The sequence below is a fragment of the Tyto alba genome, unplaced genomic scaffold (genome assembly GCF_018691265.1).
Source record: "Tyto alba isolate M040663 unplaced genomic scaffold, T.alba_DEE_v4.0 Super-Scaffold_11, whole genome shotgun sequence".
NCBI classification, from domain to species: domain Eukaryota; kingdom Metazoa; phylum Chordata; class Aves; order Strigiformes; family Tytonidae; genus Tyto; species Tyto alba.
The window spans coordinates 12736083-12760547 of record NW_024881273.1 but is presented as its reverse complement, the minus strand read 5'-3'; the positions used below and the strand labels follow the sequence as shown (position 1 = coordinate 12760547).

At 41.4% G+C, this 24465-nt stretch overlaps 1 protein-coding gene across 1 annotated transcript in view; it reads right to left on the bottom strand.

Moving 5' to 3' along the window:
• RABL6 (RAB, member RAS oncogene family like 6) overlaps positions 1–24465 on the bottom strand; it is a 60667-nt gene that overhangs the window by 25442 nt on the left and 10760 nt on the right. Inside the window, exons 3-8 of the mRNA XM_033003044.2 lie at positions 20815–20862; positions 14313–14365; positions 12665–12756; positions 11646–11786; positions 10442–10547; positions 4689–4792 (exon numbers count right to left, since the gene is read on the bottom strand). Of these exons, the coding sequence (XP_032858935.1) occupies positions 4689–4792; positions 10442–10547; positions 11646–11786; positions 12665–12756; positions 14313–14365; positions 20815–20862 (544 nt within the window). The remainder of the gene's footprint in view (positions 1–4688; positions 4793–10441; positions 10548–11645; positions 11787–12664; positions 12757–14312; positions 14366–20814; positions 20863–24465) is intronic.

Sequence of the window (24465 nt, the reverse complement as noted above, 5' to 3'; positions counted from 1 at the left end):
CTCCTGCCAGACAGTGCTGATGTTACTCAGCGTCATGGTCTTTGCAAAATTGTGAGCTGTGCTCAATGTAGAAAAAACAAACAAGCAAATAAAACCCAAAAACCCAGTCAATGACTTTGTAGTGAATAAAGCTGTCTAATGCAGGGACCATTATCTCCCAGAAGAGTCCTCAACAAGAGAGCACAAATACCTTTCTGCAGTCACTGGTCTGTCATCCATAGCATGAGAGGAAACAGCCTCAAGTTGCGCCAGGGAAGGTTTAGATTGGATATTAGGAAGAATTTCTTCACAAAAATGGTTGTCAAGCATTGGAACATGCTACCCAGGGAAGTGGCTGAGGTATTTAAATATATATACCTGGAGGTATTTAAAAGACATGTAGACGTGGCTGTAAGGGATATGGTTTAGCGGTGAACTTGGCCGTGTTAGGTTTATGGGTGGACTCAATAATGTTAGAAGTCTTTTCCAACTTAAATTACTGTATGATTCTATGATCTTCCCTACCTGGACAGTAGCACCAGGCTATCCAGGATGACCTGAAAATGCAGATGACAGCCGTATGGCACTGCTGGGAAATTACCCAGAAAGATTCACGTTGCATGGCAAACCTAGGACAGGTTCTGCTGCTGCAGAAGCTGTAGCTTGGATCATACAGTATCTCAGATAATCTGAAGTTCAACTGCTTTTAATATATTTTTACAAAGCCTGACTAACAGTTTGCTTAAAAGCTCTTAAACACAAGGAATAAATGATCTGAAAACTCATTTCTTACAAACAAGTCCTGTGAGGAAGCTGGATTTCATGTGCTTACAAATCAAATGATCAAACAGTGGTTTGTAGATTACAATTTCCTGAAGCGTCTCAAAAGTGAGTGTGAAGGAAGATAGGATTTCTCACAAAGAATAACCTAAGTATTCCTTTTGCCTAACTTATATCAATCTCTAGGGAAAAAAAAAAGTTAATTCAAAGAGATTTGATTACTTAACCTTTGAAATGAAATGTCTTCTGATATTAAAAAAAGAATAATACTGGAAAAAATGCAGCCAAACAGAAAAACTCATTAAAACCATACATTAAATCTGGTTCTTATTAACATTTGAAAATGTTTCCACCAGCAGCTTATTCTTGAAAAAAATGAATATGCAGAAAGAGCTTCCACAATTACCCCAAAACTATCTCTCCATGTGCACTAGTCCATGAGGCATACTGAATGTAAAAAGTTTTCCTTGTGATGGAAGATAAGTTGGGTACAATTAAAGATGGAAAAATTGAATAAATTAAGTACAAATTCAGAACACATTAAAAAAAAAGTCACTGCTGCTTGTTTAATAAAAATTTCAGGAACTCAGAAAGGTCTGAAATGTGTCTTTAGCAGCATTGAAAATGTAAAATCTGAGAAACCACAGGGAAAGTACCAGAGCAAGAGGTGTGGCAGGCAGAGAGACTAAACAAGGGGAAAGAGCTGGAAGCATCTAAATGTGTCTTATACAGGCAAAGCCCAGCCAGGGGCTGCCAAGGGATGGCTTACATAAGGTGGATGAGGAAGCGTTGTGTGCCACCTCGTGTTTTCTCTGGGATCCACATTTTGGAGCAATGACGTTTTGTCCTCAAGTACCCAGCTGCAGCAGGAGGCTGAGTTCTTGTCCTCTTTCTGTTCTCACCGATCCAAATTTAGCATCGGTCACTGTGACAGAGCAGCTACTAGACACGCACAGGGGTGAATGAAATGACTGAGATGTCCTAGCACTGTCACCTAGCCTCGCTCCATGGCCTGATTTTATGACAGGAGAGCAGGAATTGTGTTGGAGAAGATGCTGCAGCAGCCACACCATTGGCTGCAGCCCCAAGTGCCTGCAGACACCCTTGCTGCACAGGTCATGGTGACCAACAGCAGAACACTAAGAACTGTCTAAATTGAAGCAACCAACACAAGGGCTTCACATCTGCCAAGGGTCAACAATTCACACTGCACCAGCGCATATCCTGTATACATAAAGCACAATGCACCAGGTGCTCATTTTGACACCCACCGAAGTAAACATGATAGTCCCAAATTATGGGCATCTGACAAGCACAGATACAAGAACCTTCCCAAGCCCTAATAACGAGCACTGAAGATGTGCCAGAAAACTGCAAGCTCTAATTCCCACCACATACTGTTGTTGTGTCCACAGATTCTCTGTTCACCAGCCTAAACTGTGTACTAAGAATCGGAACTTTACCCAAACCTGAGTTTCCACCATATGAGTGTGGTTATTTCTTTAAATCAGGACTTTGGCTAAAGGACTCAGGCCCAAAGAGCTCCTGCAGGGATAGAAAATGAACATTGGAAGAATATACTTTTTAACTCTGGGGCTGAAGCAGCCCCTTTGCAAACTCACCTGTTTCAGAGGTGCCACTGAAACAAACAGGCTCTTTGTTTCTACATGGGGTGCAGAGAAAAACCTCAAAAATCCTAAAAACAGCACTCTATTTTCGTTGGTGTGATCAAAGTACTCAGGTATGACACAGCATGGCACTTTTCTTTTGGGATCAGTGGCTCAAGCCAGGAAGCATTCAGGGTTATTTTAAAGATCTTTCTATAAAAAAGCATTATTTTCTGAAAGCAAAGAACACTGGTCTCAGTACACAAACATAAATGTGTAGTAGCTGAAGCGAAAGCAGAAGTTGGCTGGCTGAATAAAAATGTCAGCTTATTTGCTAAACCAAAATCTTAGAGAAAAGTCTTGCTTTTAATATTTTAGCAATTCTTCTTCTGTCAGGTATCACGGCTAACATATTTCTTACGTCATGTTAAACCAATTATGCAGCCTAACAGTGCAATTAGCCACCTGCAGTGTAAGCCCTCCCCAGTACCTGAGCAGCAGTACTTTGCTACAGCGTGCTGTCCTGCAGAGCAGAAGGGCAGCTACTCTGCCCAGCTGGGTGGTGGGCATCTTCAGGTGCACACACCCCATCTCCTGGTATTCCTGTGCTTACAAGCTGGTTTGGAAAATGACAGCATGTGGACAAAATAGGTCAAATTTTTATCTGCCTTTGGAGTTTCTGCAGATGACTCAGGAGCTTCTACTGAGGTGATGCTAGCCACCACCAACTGCACCAAAAGCTTCTCTGAGCTTGCAAATGGCAAGAACTTGCATTTTGACTTCTTAGTACAGAGTGTCTACAGCAACATGGCCAAGTCTGGCCCTAGGATTCTGGATGCTACCACATTGCAAATGATACTTTTTAGTAATCACAGTATTTCGGCAAGGACACGTCCCCAGAAAGGTTAGTCTCTGGCATAGGAAGCACACCAGTATTACAAAATGGTGTATGGTGATGTAGTTACACTGGATGAGATGATCCAGTCTCATATCCACTGATGGAACCAGAAGGTCTTGTCATCCCACCTCTGCCAGCACCCTACTGCTGCTGCTTGCTTTAAGGTCTGGTGTTAAGCAGATGCTTTTCAGGTCGAGCCCAACTCAGATTAACCCAGTAGACACGGCAGAACATGGTTTTCTGCTGGACTTGTGAGCTGAATTGGCATATGTGAGGGTCTAGCAAATGCTAAAGCTGGTGTAAGGGTGAAAGGTGAGCAAGTAGCAAGATCTTCTGCTGGGAACAGCTCTGCCAACTCTTGGTTCTTTTAAGTATCTTCCCATTACTGATGCAGTATAAACAAAAATACTGGAAAACAGTCTGACAGCACAGTGCACACAGCTGAGTCCTTTGAGTAGCAACATCAAGGGAATATCTCAAGGCATGAGACTAACCAGTCCCTAAGGAAAGGAATGAGGTGAACACTCTGGAAACAGTACTGCTTTGTGTGTATATGGGGTATTTCAACACTCTCAAAGAAAAACACACTGACTACAGTTATAGAACTTGAAACTTGGGTCTGAAAAATGCTTGTCAAAATGGCTGTGCATGAATATTTCATAGTCATTGATTCCAACATCCAAATAAAGCTGCCTATAAAGAATCTTTTTCCAATTAATTCTGGGGTTAACTTTTCCGGTTTGCAGATCACTGCAATAAAGACCTTGCAATGGAAATTTACGGAACACATTTGTCAACAACATATGAATTTGAAGAAATTCCTGTTCACTGTGCTACTGGCTTTGCAGTGCTAAATCTGGCAAACGCGTATTTCAAGCAGCAAGTAAACAGACAGGGCACTGAACAAACACAAGGCAGCAGGAACTATCCTCTATTTCAAACCAGAAATGCACTGAGGAGTCTAGAAGTATTTAAACAGAACAAAATACAACAATGTGGTTGGTATTACGTTCTGCCTACAGTAGACACACAATACACAGGAATGCAATAGCCAGAAGAAGAGGAACCAACTTCTATGCTGAGCAGTAGAGATGGAAAATATCCCCTTTCAGCATTAGAGGCTGCAACATACTTATCTACAATCCCTTCAGCATGTGCTATCTCCAAGTGCTCAGCTCCACCTCTACTGCCCTCCCATAGATTATGTGCCTGTAGGAACCAGACCCTTTCATAGGGATCCCCAAGTGCATTCTTCATTTCAGGTGGTGCCACTTCGAAGTGACATTTTACAAGATCCAAAGAAACTCTAAATGTCACTCAGTGGTCCCAGCGGTCTGGCCACATGCCATAGCTGGGGCTGCCCAACATTCATGTGACACCTAGACTTCACCAAAACAGTTAGAAAAGATGGCTCAATGACATACAGTTCGTAGTTTTGATCTTCTGTCTCTTGCTGCACTGACAGCTCCTCCAAAGTTGCATCAATATCCAGCTGATTCGTCTCCAGCTGCCGTAGCAACGTCTCCCTCTGAAGAAAGGAAAACAAGCTGGGTCTGAGCAGGAAGGGTCATTGTAACAGATCTCTCTGTGCTCACAGGGTGCAGTGAGATCTTGTGTCACCACTCTACTCACAGCAATGCATTAAACAGGAGCTATGGTCCCTCTCACAGTGTTCAGTTTAAATATAGAAGCACAAAGGGAAGCTGAAGCACTAGCAGAAGTATGTCAATCCAGAAAGTCTGTGTGTAAGAAAGTAATTTGTTCTGCGAGCTATACTCAACCATAAGTCAATAAAGTGTGATTTTCAGACAGAGCATTGCCAGTTGCTTTTGGAGAACAGTATCCCCTCCTGCAGAGCACAGCTGTGCAACCTATTCATTGTGATCTTTTATTTTTCGCCATGCTAAAAAAGTCCCTCTGTGAGTAGGATCCAGCTGATGCAAAACCTCACAATAACTTTCTTTTTACTGTTATGGTAGATGAGTGAGCACAACCTGTCAACTCAGTAAAATTTCAAGAAGTCACTGCCCCTCTGCCTTCAGTTGCTGCCCCACAGATAGGGGACAGAGACTGCAGTCCATTTCAAATGTGCAATAAAATGAGTTGGCTTCACTAATGTAATGCAGAGTAGTTTAATTCAGTCCTTCCCTTTTCACATTTCCAACAGAATCCAAGCAAAAACCTCAGCTGAGGGGAAGTGCTGGCTTGAAAGGCTCAAAATCAATTGCAAATGGCTATAGGTCACTCTCCCTGATAGCCTGGATGGCAACAAGAAGGGATCAATAACCACACGCATTATGCTGAGACAGCTTGGGCATGGCCAGCTCCAAAGGCTCACCCGCGGCGGATCCAGCACCAGCCCCCTCACCCCTCTGCCCAGCAGACCTAGATCTGCGACAGCCCCAAGCTGCAGGGCTAACACAGCATCCATTTCTGCAGAAACGTGATTCAGGATGCCCTGGCCAAGACTGGAGCTGTCTGTGTTCGCTGCCCCGCTCCATGGCACAATGCCCGCGCCAGCGCCCCTGCCCCGCTGCTCAGACGCAGCCGGCTGTCGCGCAGTGGGGCACCTGCTTAAGCAAGGGGCACGCGAGTCAGTTTACAAATTCTGGAGTCAAATGTCACCATGATTGGTGCCCGAAAGCAGCAGTCCTCCCTCTCCCCCTGCCTACAGACTAGGTGGCACAGGAAGCAGGGCCCGCTTGTGCTCAGACACGTCCGAGAGCTCACGGCACTGCACAGTGCCAGTTGAAGTGGAGTCCACCAGTGCCACGGGCTGCCAAGCTGCTCCAACCCCCAGACAGGAGGAGACAGAAGAGAAACACCAGGTTTCCTCCAAACTACAAAGGTTTTTGCTTTTATAATGCCTTATCTTCAATGTACACTTAAGCTTTCTACTAGGACACATATTTTTGAAGTTTAGCGTCAATAACCATGGTGAATTTTTAATTCCATGTTTGACAACACATATGCTCACTGCAGAAAAATCCTATTAGAATAAAAAGCACAAAAGGAAATCTACTACATAATTTACATGACAAAATCCCTATGAGAAGGCAAACATTTGGATAAAGCAGTGGCATTCAGTATCCATGTGCATATACTATTGACAATGTAGTTTCATAGACATGACAACTTTGAAGCTATCAAGAAAGTGTACAGATTTAAAGAGCAAGTAATCAATCTGCCTTATATAAACCAGACCACACTACCCTGTCCAAGGGAGTAGTCCAGGCACTGCTTGAGCCCTCCATGGAGCAGGCTGATTTATATCAAATTCTACCATGACTGAAATCAGCAAGCAAGGCTTTAGTAATTTTCATTTTGTATTACAAGACAGGTGATTCACAGAAGTTGATAACCTTTAAAAATGCTAATTTACTGGAAGATACAGTCTTCCTTGAAATTGAAGAGCTTCTATGATCATTTAAGCTAATTTACTGCTTCCAAGGCATTTAGATTCTTCATTTTTACCTTTGCCATTGTGTTAAGAGCTTGAAGTGATCCAGATTTCCTTTGCTAGGTAATTTTTATTCAGCATATTCATAAGCTGTATGCAGATGGAAACTTGACTTCAATTAACATGTATACAAAGAATTATGAAGTCATTAGTTAACTCAAATTCCCTTTAATGTGGTATACAAACAAGAACATTTCAGTAAAACATGTTATACATATTTAAACTTCTACACTAAACAGAAGTACTAATGAAGATTTTAGAGTTCAAATGCTAGATTTTAAAGTTCAAGATTCAAGAAATTCAAGATTTTAGAAGTAATAGATTTCATCCTTTTATGTTATTCATCCAGTATAAGCACAAATGAGACAAAAGAGCAAGTTTTCTGCTTCTTCATCCTCAGTTTCCTAGGGTGAGTGAAATAAATGCTGAGCAAATTAGCTGAATAAACAGACAGAAGGGACACTGCTCTCCAATGCTTACCTTAGGCACTTAGATAATGGCTTTTATTAAACAAGTGGTTTGCCTTTCCTCATACTTTGGCATTAAGACATATACCAGAGTTTTATTTATTTCAATTTTCACAGGTAACAATAAATTAAGAACTTAGATTTAACTAAGAGATACTTGCATTTAATTTTGTAAAAATTAATCACTAATAACAAACCCCCAAACACTTAAAAATTAAGTTCTATTTTACCATGGTGGTATTAAAATATTAAAGAAACAGCTTATTTTTAGCAATGACCCAAAAGAAGGGGATAAATCATGTGCTACAGACCAGTGCTTTGGCTGAATGCCACTTTCAAGTGCTTCCTGGGAAAAGGCAATTTCAGCTGTCTGCAGAATTTTGTCTCCTTCCAGCGCAGCATGTGAAGGCCCCGTTGACCTGATCACATTTGCACATTATGTGGGCCACCAGCAATACCTAAATGCAGCTAAACTGCATTCTCAGGTTTGACAGTGCTTCCCCTGGAAAGGAACTGATAAATAATTGAAGAGCCTGGGCTGCTAGAGAGAATGTGCTCTACACTGGGGGTATGAATTTCAGCCACTGCTTTCTTCGTGAAAGATGCATGAATGTAAGCTGAACACAGAAATATGCAACTTAAACCCAGTGCACTGAACAGCAACTCCGCTAAAGGACAGCCTGGAATCTCACATACAGCTGAACAACTCTTCACCTTGAGAGCTGGGGGAGGCCAGGGTGAGGAACACAGAGAAACCTCAGAGGTCAACTGGGACCGATTAAATCCTATGTGCATGTAATACCTTGTAGCATTCATCTCCTTTAACCCTGCCTTGCTCCAAAGTATCAATGAAATGACTCCTTTCTGGAGCCTGTTACTGGTAAGCCTCTCTGAAGGTATAAGCAGAACCTTTAGGAATTCAGTCTAGCTGTGATTTTCCTACAGATTTTAACATCACGCTGCACTGGGCGTTAACCAGGCCCAGTGGGGCCAGCTCTGGCTCCCTGAGTCCTCAGGGCAAGACTCCCAACAGATCTTCAAGAGCAGCAAAATGCCCAGAGCCATCCACCAGCAGCTACTGTGGAGAAGCATGAAGCTTTTCCAATAAACCCATGGCACAAATGCAAGCAGCACTAGAAAAACTAAGTGCAGCACATCTCAGCTGAAGTTTGACATCAGGTAAAGTCCCAAAATCCCCATGAAAGCAACCAAAGGCCCCCAAATTTGCAGTGTCACTTGCCTTGGCACAGAATGGCAAGGCCAGTGATCTCCTGAACACCAGAGGGAAATGAAACAAGACATCTCCATATTGGATCTTATGCTGTGATTTTTATTAGAATGCACACAAAAGCACCTGCCTGCAATCCCTGTATGAGGACAGAACTGCAGAAATTAGTTTTGGCATTGCTGTTTTAAAGGGAAAAGCCAGGAAGCTACGATCTGACCACCCTCTCCTTGAATGGCAGGCACAGGACAAGCTCCTCAACTGACACCTTTTGTGTCAAGGTACAAAGAACAGAGCAAACATTTACAAGCAAGGTTTACATGTGCCCATCCAAACCTTTCCTTGCACATTTTGGGAACTAAACTGTAATGAGAAGTCTTTTCAGGTTTATTACTGCAGTGTTGAATTGCATTCCATGAAAAACACAGGAGTTGGGAGTCTAATTATGTGGCACCTGCACCTTTTGGACTACTCCCAGTGGCATCCTGAGCCCACTGAGCAGGAGAACAAATGTGTGCTGATCACCCCATTTCCCTCACCTCTCCTAAGCAATCATCACTGGAATCTCCAAACAACTAAATGTTGTATCAGATTTATTTTTTCTATTCCCCTAAAGACCATAATTTGTCCAAGAAGTTCTCTGGCTTTGGGGATGATTACTTTATCTAAGTGTCTGAACTGCTTTCAGTCCCAGATTAATAGGTCATGTTCACTTACACACCACAGATTTAAATGAAAGGTCCCCTAGACTCACATCCTAAAGCTGCTTCCAAGCAAACCTGACACTATGTATGCTTTGGTATTTCCTGCTTGTAACTATGGCTAGGGAAATCATTGCATACACTGATTATGAACAGTATCATTATGAGCAGCTTTCAGAAATAAATCTGGCAGGAAGGCTGTCTTTGTCTCTTATCAACACCTATTTGAGAAAAAAAGGAGAGATCTATAAACCGGACAAAAGTAACCTGGGAACTAATTATTCTCCATGATTTCCACAAGGCATCACTTTACCATGGGAGTCAAGGTTATAAAACCAAACATTTAACCAACACCATGATGGTACATTTCAATCTTCTTGAGCAGCAAGTTGGGTTTGTATCTCAGATTTCTGCAATTTCCTCCTTAAAAATGTATGGTTTGACTTGTTTTACTGTTTTGTTTTTTTTTTTTTACATTCGATTTTCTTATCCTGGTTCTTTCTGCTCTACAGCCCGAGGACATGGTATCATCCACTAATACATCCAAGCTTCTTCTGAACTAGCATTTCAGTGGGGCCTATTTGTATAAGAATACACATAATATTTCAATTACTGGTGAGAGATAATCAAGATCACCTGCCTGGTTTTTTCCATCTAGTAGAAAACAATGATACAACATCATATGTACCCCCAAAAAGCATATGGTGTTGACTCCAAAGGACCCCTGTATGACCCAGAAGGTCCTCTTCTACAGAACCACAGCTGAGAATTCCACCCTTCCGTGCCCATTCAGCCTTTGCCTTCCACTCAGTCCACCCAAGAAACTTCAATTATGAAGGAAATATGAGACTTGGATCTATGTGCACAGGATCCAAGCAGATCAGTTACCGTTGGGGCAAAGATTTTCAGCATACAATTGTCCCTGAACTGTCCAGTTCATGACCAAATCTCTTCTCATCTTAGTTTTAACTGAACAGAATTTAAATATAAAGTTTAATAAATGTGCGTATGTAACATTTTTGATTTGGTAACTACACTACTGGATGCAATTTTTTTGATAGTGTTATTCATTACCTTGGAGCCTTTCTCCAGAGGTAAGCATTTGCAAACACAGCAGAGAAGAGTCCTCTCACAAGCAGAGACACATTTAAGTCACAGGCACCGATGTACTAACATAATTTTGATATAACAACTCATGAAAACAAAAATCTACTCAGGATCCTTTAATAACAAATGAAACCCCAAATACCAAATTCCCACCTTAGAGACAGAGAAAATTAAATACATCCCAGCCACTCAGCACATTAGGGAAATACTTTCTTACCTGCAGCTGCAAGAAGGGGATGTTGAAGAACTTGTGTAGGTACTTGAGGCCAAAGCTGTTCTTCATGGAAGACTCAGCATAGCGAAAATATGAAGAGCCTGGAGGCCTGTCTCAACCAAATTGGTAGAGAGAAGAAAACTGTACAAAGGACATGGACTACATACACACAGAAGAGGCACTTGCTGAACTACATAAAAGGCATAATACTCATTTACAAGCCAAACCCTCAATCCCCAAATGTAGGCTAGCAGGTCATTCTGTTAGGGACCTGTTATTTTGTTTACAGACAAAATGCACACTTTATTCCTCCTGAAGAGTAGCAGAACATGGCTGTTGTGGTGTTGCAGTGTCATGTGGCTGCCAGACTGAGAAATACCATGTCAGGACACTGGGCCATTTGTTTGCTAAACTGGGGGTTTCACAGCTGTACAAGCTGTTCATTTCTCAGTAAAGGTTTTGTTTTAAAACCACAAACAGGCCTACATAAGTCACATATAGAGATGAACTTGTAAAGAAATTATTATATTATGGATCAGGCCTTAAAACTGATACCATTTCTGCATGCCTGACACAAGCATAAACAAGTAAGAGTCTAGGAAAATTAAAAAATGCCTTTAAAACATAAAACCACACAAAAAAGATACAATCTCCTGAAACCTGACCAACAAATAATATTTTATATTAAATAACAGACTACCTCAGATCTCTGCACAATGGATAATCTTGCCTGGCTGGTAAGGGAGGTGTGTGACTTGGCTGTGCCCAGTAAATGCTGTGTGGGGATGCTCTCAGAGGAAGAACAAGCAAGCCAGCTGCATTAGCTATCTCTCTTGTAGCAGAATTATTTGGAGTAGAGAACAGTTGTGTTGCAGGAAGAGGATTCTTTCACAAGAAAAGGACTATCCAGAAAGAAGATGACTCCTTGGGAAAATTAATTCTGAAAGGCACATGCTGACAGGCACTCACTGTTTCCAGGAATCTAGCTAACAATCTGCCCAGAACAGGCTCTGAGATCAAAGAGCCTTTGTGTAAACTGAAGCTGCTGCATGAGACACTCAGAGCTATGCAAGTCCAAAAGCTAGGAACAGGGTCAGAGGATGAACGTGATGTGCATCTAGAACAGGGCACCAATATGGTTATCTATGGTTGATGACAGAGTAGCTGAGGCCTGCCTCCCTGCCTGGTGACCACGATGCCACCTTACCGGTTTAGATTGTCGATGAGGTCCCGCACATCGCCAGGCAGAATGACCCGGTGCTCCCCCATGTCTCGGTAATTCCCAAGCACACACACTGGAACGTGGGTCGGCACTTTAGGAAGCTCCCTCAGAATATAGTTAAACGTCCTTCAACATAGGAGAGATAAAGGTAGATGAGTAGGAAACATTCTGTGAGCAGTTTCATGCACAAATCACAGGAAGAAGAAAAACCAATATTTTCCAAAATGCTTTCCCAGCTGTGGCTTCTTTGCCCCCCTCAGAGAAATACATTAACTGTAAATATGCCTGTATCATTCTTTATTCAAAAACTACTTGACAAGTTCAATGATCCACTTCCACCAGCAACCTCACATGTTGAGGAAATATTCCTCAGCAATATTTCCCTCAGTTCTACAAAATTGTGTGGGGTCAACAGAAGAAAAGGATGCCTCCCTTCAGCTGTCAACAGGCTCAATGACCCATCCCAAACCTGTAAAACACAAGCTTAAATATAAAGCAGGAGCTCTTACCACCTCCTCTTCTCACTCTGGCTTCCATATGTCTCTCACCATCCTCAGCAGATGTGCAAAATGAACAGTTCATTATTTCTGTACATTAATGCAGCGTAGGGCCTCTAAATAATCCTTACTAATACCAGTCTTCCTGAGAACTTCTCACTAGCGTTCCCCTTTCCCTTGTGTTCTGGAGAGCAGAGGTTTGTAACATGCCCAGCACACTTTTCACCTGTGACAGCACTAATTATCACGCCTCAGACAGCAGTATATCAGAAACTGCAATACACAACCCCACAGGGAGATTGTTTGTTTGAAACAAGCCTAGGAGGGGAGTATATTAAAAGACATGTCAGAAGATAAAGCTATTATTTTAAGGGATACATGCTTGCTTCAACTCATTAGGGTGGTTATCAGCTCCAGAGTCCATCTGGGAATCAAGAGGTCTAGAAGTCATTTGTTTTCACTACACAAGAGAGAATCACAAGGTGCATGCTGCTGAAGATGTCTTACCACTGTTTGGTGATGTCAAACATCATCACTACACCATTGCAATTTTTATAGACATCCAGGAATTCTGCATCCAGAGCCATTTCCGACTCTGCCTGAGGAAATAAAGGCAAAGAAGCTGTAAATAACTAGATTCAACTTCAGGCTTGTACAGAACACAACTGATACAGTAGTGAATAGGTGAATTTTCTAAAGTAACAGCCACTAAGAAGTATCTGTGGATTTCACATCATCATAATTTAAGCAAGATACCGGGTGGATCACAGCTTCCATTGCCCACAGGAGCAGGATGTGAAGCACCTGACAGTCTCTGAAAAAAACATGTCTGAGAGCCAATGCTAAAACCTACCCTGCCTCTTTCCCCTGTGCCCCCAAATCCTGCGTTGGCAAGATAACTCCATATAAACTACAGGATGGAAGACAGAGGACACAGCTCCCATTCCATCTCTTCGCCGACCCAAATACTGACTGTACTTCTAATGTTTCTGTTGTATAGAGCCAGGACATAGTTTCTACTGAGTTTCGCCCATGCAGGGCTGAAAGTATTTATTAGTACCTGATTCGCTTTTTATCATTTGGACTCTGCATGCTGCAAAGTACAGTACTGGTTACAACTAAACCTCTAAGGCTCCTGCTGCAACTTGGTGCCTATGGAACAACCATCACTCATTTCCCAGGAGTGGAAAATACACCTACATTTGCAAAGGAAGAAGCAGCTCTGATATCTGTTTTCAGAAAGGCTTCTTCCCATAGGAGAATATTTTTAAAGAAAATTCTCATAATCTGACCACACAGATTGAGCAGGACTGGCACCCTGGTGAAAGAGGTAACCACTGCCCTGACCCATCCCCAGAAGCAAGTGTTCAGCTCTCTGCAGATCAGTGACGCTGCCTTTCCCATCAATTTCAACAAAGTGGTTATGGAGTGAGTATCAGAACACCATCCAGGCACTGAGCCCTGAAAGGCACTGACACAGACGCAATAAAGCTCTTTAAGAGCTACAGCAGAGATCATGGGATCAAGGGCCTTTAAACGGAATTTTTCCAAAGGACATCTTTTAAAAGAAATACCGTGGAAGTGCACTGGCAGCCCAAATTTGGTTTGGGGAACATGGCAGCATGGTCTCCCATACAGCACTCTGTTCCACAGCAGAAGATCCAAAGAAAACACATGCATGCAAGAGCCTTGAGGAAGCCACTGTTTACTTTTACATGCTAGGTAGCACTTCTATTGCCCCTTCATTCTCTATATTTCAAAGGGTGTTAAAAGGCAATTGTTAACCCAGTTTTAAGGAGCAGCCAAACAGCATGGCATCAAGTGACTTCTTCAGGTCTTAAAAGAAGCCCATTACAAAAGGACTTCCTGCTACTGACCATGTGCAGACAGGTACAAAGCTACTGAGTAAACATCTGAGGCACAGTCATTCCCTAAAGACAGAATGGGAAACAACAGGAAAGTTGTGGTGAGAGCAGGAACAGGGATAAAATGCACAGGCAAAAAGAGTGAAGAGCATCAGGAATCATGTTGCCCCTTATCTGACTGCCAGGCTGGCCTTAAAGCAGATGCAAATATAAAACTTACTCTCCATGAACCAAAGGTGGAGTAGAGGCCTCCTGCTAAGAGGCAGACATCTGCATTCAAGGGGACTCACCTCCTGAGGGTCATTTTCCAGCTTCAAGCCATCTCCTCGTTTTTTGCATTTTCCTTAAAAAGAATTATAAAAAACAAAAACAAAACCACAGTGTTACACTGGGCAGAGAACTCCAGGATAGGTCTGGGCAGGACCACAGCATTTTGAACATGACCTTAAAGCAGATCCAACTTCTACTATAAGCAGGGGGAGTGAGGAGGGGTGGGACAGGCATGCCTTGCTGAAGAATACCAGCTACCTTGTTCAAGAATACCAGCTAGTTAAATTTAAAGATGAACATGAAGAAAGTCTGGGGTAGCTTAAATCATGCTCTTCATAGCATAAAGTCACAATGACTGAATAACACAGGGTTTGGTGCACTCCCTGACCACAAAGGGAAGCTGCTTTGTTGCACTAGTGTTGAAGAAGCCAAAGATGGGGGCTGCTATGTCTGAACTGCACAACCACATAGGCAGCCTTCCTGAGAGCTGCTATGATGTTGCTGTGCTACGTCGCTGACCTGAAGCAAGCAGTCTGGTAAATAAATGTCATCTCAGAGCCCATCAGGTGCTTTGGGCTGACTTGTGACCAGAAAAAAAGGAGTGGCAGGAGGCTATGAGAATTTAACAGCCAAAAGACATACAAAACTTATACAAGGGGAAATCCAAGCAAAATCAAATAAACTGTGGCAAGGCAGTTGTGGAGAAGTAAAGGAGAGACAGCCTACACGTGCATGAAAGGCCAGAGCCAGAGAATTGAGTCTGGTCATCACCCATGAAGGTGCAGAAAGGAAATCCTCCAGAGGCACCATCCAAAGCCACACACTCTAGAGACATGCACACAAAAATAAGCTAGAGGACATGTAAAACGCTGATTAAGCTCACAGGAAAGTACAAGAAACAACAGGCTAAACACTTGGTGAAGACACCAGAAAACCACTCTAGAGACTTGCTATGCAATCCCACAGCCACAACCCCATCTGGAGGAATCTACAGGTTTCTCTCCAACTCATCTGCTTCCTCTAAGGCACATGCCAAAATACAGCCCTTATAGTTGAAGGGCAAATCCCCTAAGACTGCTCCGTTTTCTTACAGCTTTAATAAGCACTGAGTAAGTTCATAAACTGACATTTTACAATATGACTGGCATTTAACTGAGCACCCCCACAAAAGGAGTCAGTGTTTTTAAACCTCAGGCTCGCTGAAAACTTTGTTACATCAGTTACACTGTAATCACATTTCCAAATCTTAAAGCCTGCAACCACAGTAGATGGAGAAGACAACACCATGTATCTGTACCTAGGAGTAGCAGAGTGGCAATCAGCTAACATTATTTTCTGGTGTAGATACTCAGCACCAAGGACTGCCAGGAATCTCAACATGCAAGAGTGAGGACATCTTCTTTCACCTTGTGCTAAAGAAGTGTAGTGTGAACGTACCACAGAAATTCTGTCCTTGCCTCACAGGTATTGTTTAAACTCTATCTATGTACAGCAGTTTCCAGAGTTTTATCAAATGATGAGAACTGCACAATGAATAACCCTGCAAAATGTGGAGTTATGTTTACAGATACCAAATATCTTCCAGATGTTACTGACAGCAGTTAAGAACTGTACTTCTGAATTAACTTTGTTCCGTATTTCCCTAGTCTAAATAATGATGAGTTAACTAAACTGTAATGGCAGAGACTTGAAATTCCTGCTCATAATTTCTAGAAATTCTCTGTCACTGACAACAGAATATGCTCGCAGATCACATGCATCTGCAAAAAAACCTCCCATTGACTCTTTAAATGACTCTGTGACACTGGAGACCAAAATAGCTTCCACCAACCATTCAACTTTGCTGATTACCATGGAGGACTACTTGTAAAACTCATGGTTCTGACAGATGCTGCATGTGAAACAAAGTGTTTAATTCTTTTTGCACACATGCCAAGGATAAATAGTTACAAAATACAGAGTTATCCCTAAAAGTTTTAATGCTGCAGGATACAGCAGGGGATTCCAGTCCCTACACCCTGATAGTGTGTCTGGTGGGTGCCTCTGTGCATTGCTGCAAAATGTTTGTCCCCCTCGTGGCATCTTACTGTTGAAATCTGAAAGTAGCAGAAATATTAATCCTGATCCTTCCCCATTTATGCAATGTGTTTCCCCAGAGGATCCAAGTATGCGCTCTGATTTTTCACAGCGCAACTGAAGGTGTGGGATGTCTAGGACATGAGTGCCTTTCCCACTTCAATTAAATTAATTTCAAGTCAGTGGCATTCATGTGGCTTCTCTGAATGTCAAAACATCATTATTTCTGCAGTTACTGCTAAATTATGCTTGGCATGACCTGAATTTCTAGGTATGAAAACAAAAGCCCAAGCAACCACAAATACTCTTCATAGTTCCTCCCATCCTGAGAAATCAAGGTGTTTTTCTAATCTAGACACATTTACAACCAATGTTTGAGTCTGAATATATGATTCACATGCCTTTCCCTGTTTATGGCTTTATGTGTATATCAAGAGAGATGAGTAATATTCTTACATGATGCTCATCACTGCTGTAAAGGAGGTCATCTATAAAGAAGTATCAGAGCTGAAAAGCGCATGTGTGTACATATTCATGCACAATGCCTATTTTTGGAACCAAAACTGTAGGATGAGCCAGATAAAGAGAAGATGTATGTAGTGAAAAGATGCAATTCAGCCTGTAAAGGCAAGTGCACAATGAAGATTGTGGTATTATATGAACGGGGTCCTGTGTTTAAGGTTGACCTGACACATAATCTAGGAACCTCAATTAGAAAGGAAGGGTCTTCATGTTGTGATTGCTCAGCTTCTTTACCTAGAGTGATGACTACTCCTTATTTACAGGCATAATAGCAACACTGAAATCAAATAACCTTGCAGCAGTGACCCGAAGTCTACAGAGCAGTTCTTACAGAACACCGTAAGACTAGGTTCGTGGCCAGCACCTGAGGGCCTCTGCACCTCTGTGCACCATCAGCTTTGTTGCAGGATAGCAAAGATTCAGCACAGCTTTCCAGCAAATGCTCTCCACAGTGTGAGGGAAATACTTCTGTGCACCATTCAAAAATACACATCTAGAATATTTGCATCCCCAGTATTATCTAACTTATGCCATCTGAAAATAGCAGAAATATTAATTCTGATCTTTCCTCCTCATTGCAGCACACTCTTGGGAGAGAAAGGGGCAAAAGCGCAGGCAGAGGAAAGGAATCTCCAATATGAGGAAAAGAGTTTATGTTATTTTGGGGGCAACAGAAAAAAATATTATTTGGTCCCTTCAGTTACTTTATGGGAGAAGATGAAGGAAACAAACCAGCAGAAGTTACAAGACAGGAGATTAGAACTGTTCTTGAATCACCTGCATTCAAGCAGCTTCTTTGCATTCAGGATCTGTTACAGCTTTATGACCTGCAGTAGTTACACAACTTGCTGCAAAGCCAGAAAGATGAGTCAGGACTGTGACTTTTGCTGAGAGATATTCTTCCTATGTTCTGTTAGTTCCAAGGGCAGCAAAGGAGACAGTATTTACTACACACACCACACAAAATTCAATACAATCCATAGCCGGGGGCAAGCTCTACTTGTTAAGATTTTAACAAATGTCATCATTATACAAATGAGCCCTGATCTCTGAGCAGGCCCAAGGAGAACACAGCAGGTGGCAGGGAAGTCCATACTCCAGTGAGTCTGCACATTAAAAAAAAAGAAATCCCAAAGAGTAAAGAAAAGGTAAGAGGAGCAGTACAGTCTATCCAGCTGCCATTTCCCCCTGCTTCAGCGCACTAACCAATCTCACAGGTTTTAAGCTTTCACAACAAATCTCCCCACACTTCCAAATTAACATCTGTATGCTAAACAAATGACATCAAGGCACCAGCCAGGCAAGGCCAACAGAGCTGCCTCTGGCATCCCTAAAACGGTCTGGAGGGAAAAATCAAAGCACAATGATGAACTAACCAGCATGGGGAGGCACACCGTTGGTAAGCATGAGGAGAAACACCACTTAGTAAAACCACATTTAACTTCAGTGCAAAAATGTACATTAAGTTTTTCAGGTGCAACTTGTTAAGTTTCCCCAAATCCTCCTGTGCACATTCACACTGAGACATGAAGAATGGCAGCACTGCATAGCAGAGAAGAGGCTGAAGCTGCTTTACAAGACTAAAGTTGAAAACTGCGGTTTATGGACACATCTTTTAAACTGTCTAGCTACATCCCCACTTCAGGCTTTCAATACATTATCAAACATCTTAATTTAAATAGTCTTAATTTTCTCTAACAAGGAACAATTCTTCCAAAATGGTAAAACACTGGAAAAAAAAATTTAGCCTGGAAAACAATGTATGTTGAAATGCATGTTCAGAACACGCATTTTTTGGCAGTTTCAAATCCAGCCTGATAAATGCAGCATTATCTTCAACTCTAAATATGCACACTAGCCAGGATCTGGTAGGAAAGGAAAAAGAGGAGGATCAAGTCTTATCAGCACTATGCTGCAGCAGCACTGGATAAGTCACTACTAAAACTCTACAGTCTAGATTAGTGTCACTCTCACCAAAAGCATCACGCAGGAGGATTTTTTGTCCTAAGCGTACAGAAGGAAGAAGAAAAATGTCATGAGATAACATTAAGATGAAAGTTAAATATGAGCAAGCTCTTAATGATTAATTTGCACATTATCATAAAGTTGCAGTTATCAAGAATCCACAATGCTATGGTATTAGGAAAGCACTTGACTCTTACATCATGATGATCTGAATTTTTACACTATACTGATAAAGTACATTTGATTACATAAAAATACATAACTGTGGTCCATGAGTAGGGATCTTAACGGAATGGGTTTTATTTCAGAAGAATATAAAGTAGAGAGAAGAGAGTCCCTGGAGATTTCTAACATGTCAGAAATGAAAGTAGTATCAGAAGAGCTGTTACCAACATCTGCACATATCAAATCTGATCTGTTTCGCCAAAAAAATAACAAGTCTCTAGTTGAGAAGATGACTCTGCTCAGAGAAGCTATTCAAAAAAATAAATGCTGGAACCATATGATTCCCAAATTAACTGTCTATCTATTCATACCAAAGTTGCAAGGCAGCAAGAAAACAGATGTTTTGCTCAGATTCCAGCCCTGCACATGTTATCTCAGGATCTGAAAGCCAAACTGCAATCAGACTGACTTCAGCAGTAACTCTGACCTAAGTAAGATTTTGTCTACACTGTGAAAACTGGGGTTTAAAAGAATAAAAAGATAAAGTGCCCAGGATTTTAAAGTTACTGGCTCAAGTTTAACCTAAAGGCTCCATTATGCATCTGAACTAGTGCTGCTGTCTTTCATTACCTTTTCTTCTTTACTATTTAAATACAATTTCGCTACCATGAAAAATTCCATTTTTCCCTTTCCCACTCCCTACTCTACTCATCTTCTTATTTTTCAGTGTTAATGCATGTGTAAGTTGCACAGGTGGTACAACAGAGGTAGCGCACATCAGATGCAGTTCTGCTGAGGAATGTGTGCCAGCACAGATGATTCTAGTCAAGGCTGTAGGAAAGGTAGCAGCAGCCAAACCTGAAAAGATTTTAAGTTTCAATGACTGCGATCAACAGATCTGACTGACAGAAACACACAAACAAGGAGCACAACCCGCAGAGCAAGAAATGCTCACTTGTAGAGCTGCTTTCCTGACCACACTTGCACTTTAAACCAGGAGTCTGGCTGGTACAAAACACCTCGTAAAAGCCAAACAGTATCTGGATTTGGGGCTACAGAATGGGCTATGAAGACTTACATGTGCACCTCAATCCCTTCTAGAAACAGAATCCACTGCATCCAGACTCTGCCTTCACATATGTTTTGGGGGTTTGTTTTTATTTTTCATAAAATAGAACTTTATACTCTGACAAAAATTCAAAACTAACGAAGAATTTATTTATACATCGTAATACTTTTCTTGGCTAAGCATTTAGAAACTATTTTGGATTAAATATATTTCATTTTCTGTCCTAAGTGAATTTAAGCAACTGGTTTCTCTTATCCTTCCCTCCTGCATACGTTATTCACTGCAGATAACCTTTTAGCAATTTAACAACAGCATTTTTTTTCAAAAACAGCTCGGCAAGAATTTTTACAAACAACAAAGAATTTAGTAGCTGTCTACACACATATGAAACTATAAAGGAGAAAAGATGAATGTTATAATAAAGTTCAGAGAATCTGAATACACTAAGCAGCAGACTATTTCATCATGGAGCACGTGAAACAACTGCTTCCGAATATTGGATTTGGTCTGAAGTTTGGCTTCCAAATAATGGGCTCCAGCATAGGAGACTCCTCCCTCCTTTATGTATTTTTTTCAGGAAGTAAAATACCTGCACTTGAAAAACATAAGCAGAGACGTTTTTCTAAACTAGAAGTAGGCAGGTATTTCTGAATTCCATATAAGTTTTCTCTTAAAATTGAGAAAGAACAATGAATCTCCATCAGAAAGGAATTTATAAACCTTACCTTTGTCAACTACATCCCAGACTTCAACCTTCACAATATCGTCAGTGGCTAAAAGCACAATAACACAGTGTTAGAAGAGGGTTTCAGTGAAATGACCAACACTCAATGCTCACCACAGAGAGCCTAACCCAAAGACAACATTGTCAAAGTAGCAGGTGAATATCAAAAGAAAGGTAATTCCTGAGTGAGTTAAAAGAAAACCCAAACATAACAAGAAGGCAGCCCACTGTTCAAGGTCCAAGTTGTACACCAAAACTGTGCTAGCTGAAGAACTTCTTGAAGACTCTTAGCCACATAAGTGATAGCTAGATTTCCTTGATGTTTTACATCAGACTTGAAGTATGTTATTTTGTATAGATTGTTTTCATAACATACAGAGGTTTTCATATTCTTTCAACAAAGATATAAATTTAATTTGGAGAATAAAGTCTGGTCTATAAGCAAGGCATACAACTGAAAAAAAGGAATATACACATTTAAGGAAGATAAATCAACCTTACTAATAGCTTCTTCATGTAAATGTGACAAACAGTACAGACTGTCCTGCAGCTACAGAAATCCATTATCTCTGCAAATTTCAAGTCACATTTTGTGCAAAGTAAGATACTACCAGAAATTTTGCCTCTTAATGAGCTGCAGCATCATTAAATGATAAGTAGTAACATGCATTTGAGTTGCTAAATTTGAAGCAAGACAAGCAAAATTCTAACTACATAGATACCACTGCTGGTTTTGACAACTAGCAGCTTAACTTTCAGATGTCATGAGGGATGGGCAGCTTTGGTTAGATGTTTCTACTGAATCCAAATAAGCAGTCCAATCTTCACAAAGTTGTTCCAATAAACAGGTGCTTTTTGGAAATGCTATATACAAAACAAAATCTTGTACTTGGAGCAGCAAAGAATATAAAGCAAGAGAAACATAAAGCAAAGAACATTAAGCAACAGAATAGGAGGATAATGTCTCAGAGTAGAAAATAATCTCATAGGATGTCATGAGAATTTAGCTAAGCATCACTGTCAATCCAGGAAACATTTCCTCTAAAGAATTCACTGTTGGCTTAACTTAAATGTTCCAAAATATTGTAAAGACAGATTATGAATAAAGGAAAGCTTTGATCCTCTACTTCTGGAGAAAGATCCATTTATGCATGAAGCAAAATCAGTCTCTGTTTTTCCTCACGCCAACTCCTGCTTATCTTCCACTTTGCCAGCAGGGCAGAGGGGCACTGGATGAACCAGAGACTCGGCCAGACTCAACCCAGCCAGCGCATCACAGGCTTATATGGGACTGAAAACACAACAGGCATGCAGCAGCCCGCAATACTAAAGCCTCTGCACAAACAGTTAAACTCCCCAAATTAGTTCTGTCCCTGAATATTTCTACAGACCATCAAGACAGGTATGGCTAAAGTTCAACCACTCCTCATCACTCATGTGCTTGGCACACAACTGTACTGCCAGCTACTCACACACAGGCACTGGCACAGCAGCGTGCTCTCCCTGTGACGTGGGCTGCTCGAGTCCATGGTCCGCTCAGGGTGAGTCATGAGCTTGCAGGTGCTGGGACACAGATCAGCTTGGGGAGGTCTGCCCTCAAATTCATACCCTGCAGTTGGGACTGGCAGTGCCACTGCTGTCCCTGAAGGACAAGGGGATGCACAGACCAGCAAAGTCAATCCTGTCACCTTTCAACAATCAAGACCTTCTGCAAAAGGACAGGAGATGTTTCCTTTCTCAGATGGCAAACTTTGCAGGGGCACAGGAGGAGTCCAGAGGGAAGCCTGTTCTTTTCAGCAGCACCGTGTGAAGCAGCACATTAACAAGGGGCTTCCACAGAGAAGCTGGAACCCCATTTCAGGAAAGTTATCCCTTGGGGTGACATGCAGTGCTCTCCTAGGAGGTCTCCTGGTACCCAGCACTGAGACTTTGCTCCTGAGTTCCAGAGGTCCCTCCTTACCCAACACCAAATGCACCCTCAGTTAAGATTTGTTCTCCTGCTGAGTGATTTCCACAGTACTGATATCCTGCTGAGCAGCAGCACTCCCAGGTAGCTGAGGAGTTGAACTATTTGACCCAGAAAGACCTGCTCTACACCCTTTTATCTGAGGGGAAGCACAGAATTTCAAAAAGAAAGTGACTGCATAAGATCTAAGAAAATCGTTGTTCCACATGGGTTTTTCTGCTGTTAGCACCAGTGCTCTTGCTAGCTCACAACCAGTAAGTTCTTCCTTTTCATCACCAGTTTCACTCCTGATTATCCTGAACACATACAGGATAATTACTGTACCCTGATGCTGTGCTGGCTTTGGTATGATTCATATACAGCAGCATTTCACCTTATTGGCTTTGGAAGGCATGTTGCAACACAGAGTGCCAATTCATCCTTTTAACTTTATAACTTGGATTAGTATAAAACATGGATCAAACCACTCAAAAAATCTCTATTCAGTCGCTATTTGGCTAGGTACTCTGTAGTCAGTGGCACATCAAGACATTGCTTTTCCAGAATATGATGGAGAGGTATGAGAAGACTCCGGTTGCAAGACAGCTCATTTAAAAATAAGAATCATTGCCTTATGGGTGGGTTCATCACCTGGAATTCACAGGCCCTCAGACATATTTACTCTCATTCAATTACATGATTAACTTCATATGCTTCGAATCACAAATCCTACAGAGCAGAGCAGCTCTGCCATTCCTCACACACATCTGTAAAGCATTCAAAGTATTTACCAATTTTATTTCAGACTCCCTTTCTGAGACTGACAAACATAGAATAAAATTTGTGACTAGCATAATCTAAAAAACTGTTCATTAAAGTCAGGAACGGTAACTCCTTACTTGGACACAAAAATTACAAATATCCATTACAGAGACAATTGGCACAGAAAAGTAAATCTCTTCAATCTGAGTAGGAAGAAAAAACTCAAATTTCTCTACCTTTATTAATTCCTCCAGTATAAAATTTCTGAAGATATGACAAGGTGGTATGTTCCACATCTAAAATGTAAATTTTCTAATACCAGGCAATGTAAGAACCCTTCAATATTTGACAGCGATTTAATTAATATCCATAAATATTTGCTGCCAACTACGTCATAATGTTTATTCAAGCTAGTGTGAGAGCATGATCACAGGAAAAACAAACTTTATTTTTCCTCTACGGATTAACTCAGCCAACAGGGTGGTAATTAGATCTGAGCCAATTTCTCAGTGCCCACATCACCCATCTTGGATGGAAAGTTTTCACAGCAGGAAACATACTTTACTACATCTTTTAAAAAGAGGGTTATTTTTTAAAAACAGGTTTTAAGAAGGTCAACAGAGAATTTCCTATACTGCTGGAAATTATTACTAAGAAAATAACACGGTGTTTTACAATGTGAAAGATACACAAACAAAAGGCACAATTTCATGTATAGCCTTCCAGATATTTAGACTAGCTTGGCAATGCTCCACCTTGAGAAAAGTCCATCACCATATGTACACATTGCTGTCAACTCTAACCAGCAAGCTCTACAGAAACATTATCACATGAATGTTAAAACTAAGCACTAGAAATAACAAGTACACCTGCAGTTACCAACATACAGCAAAATCCAGGCTCATGTGTAGCTGTTTTCTACCCCAGAATTGTATCTATGCTGAA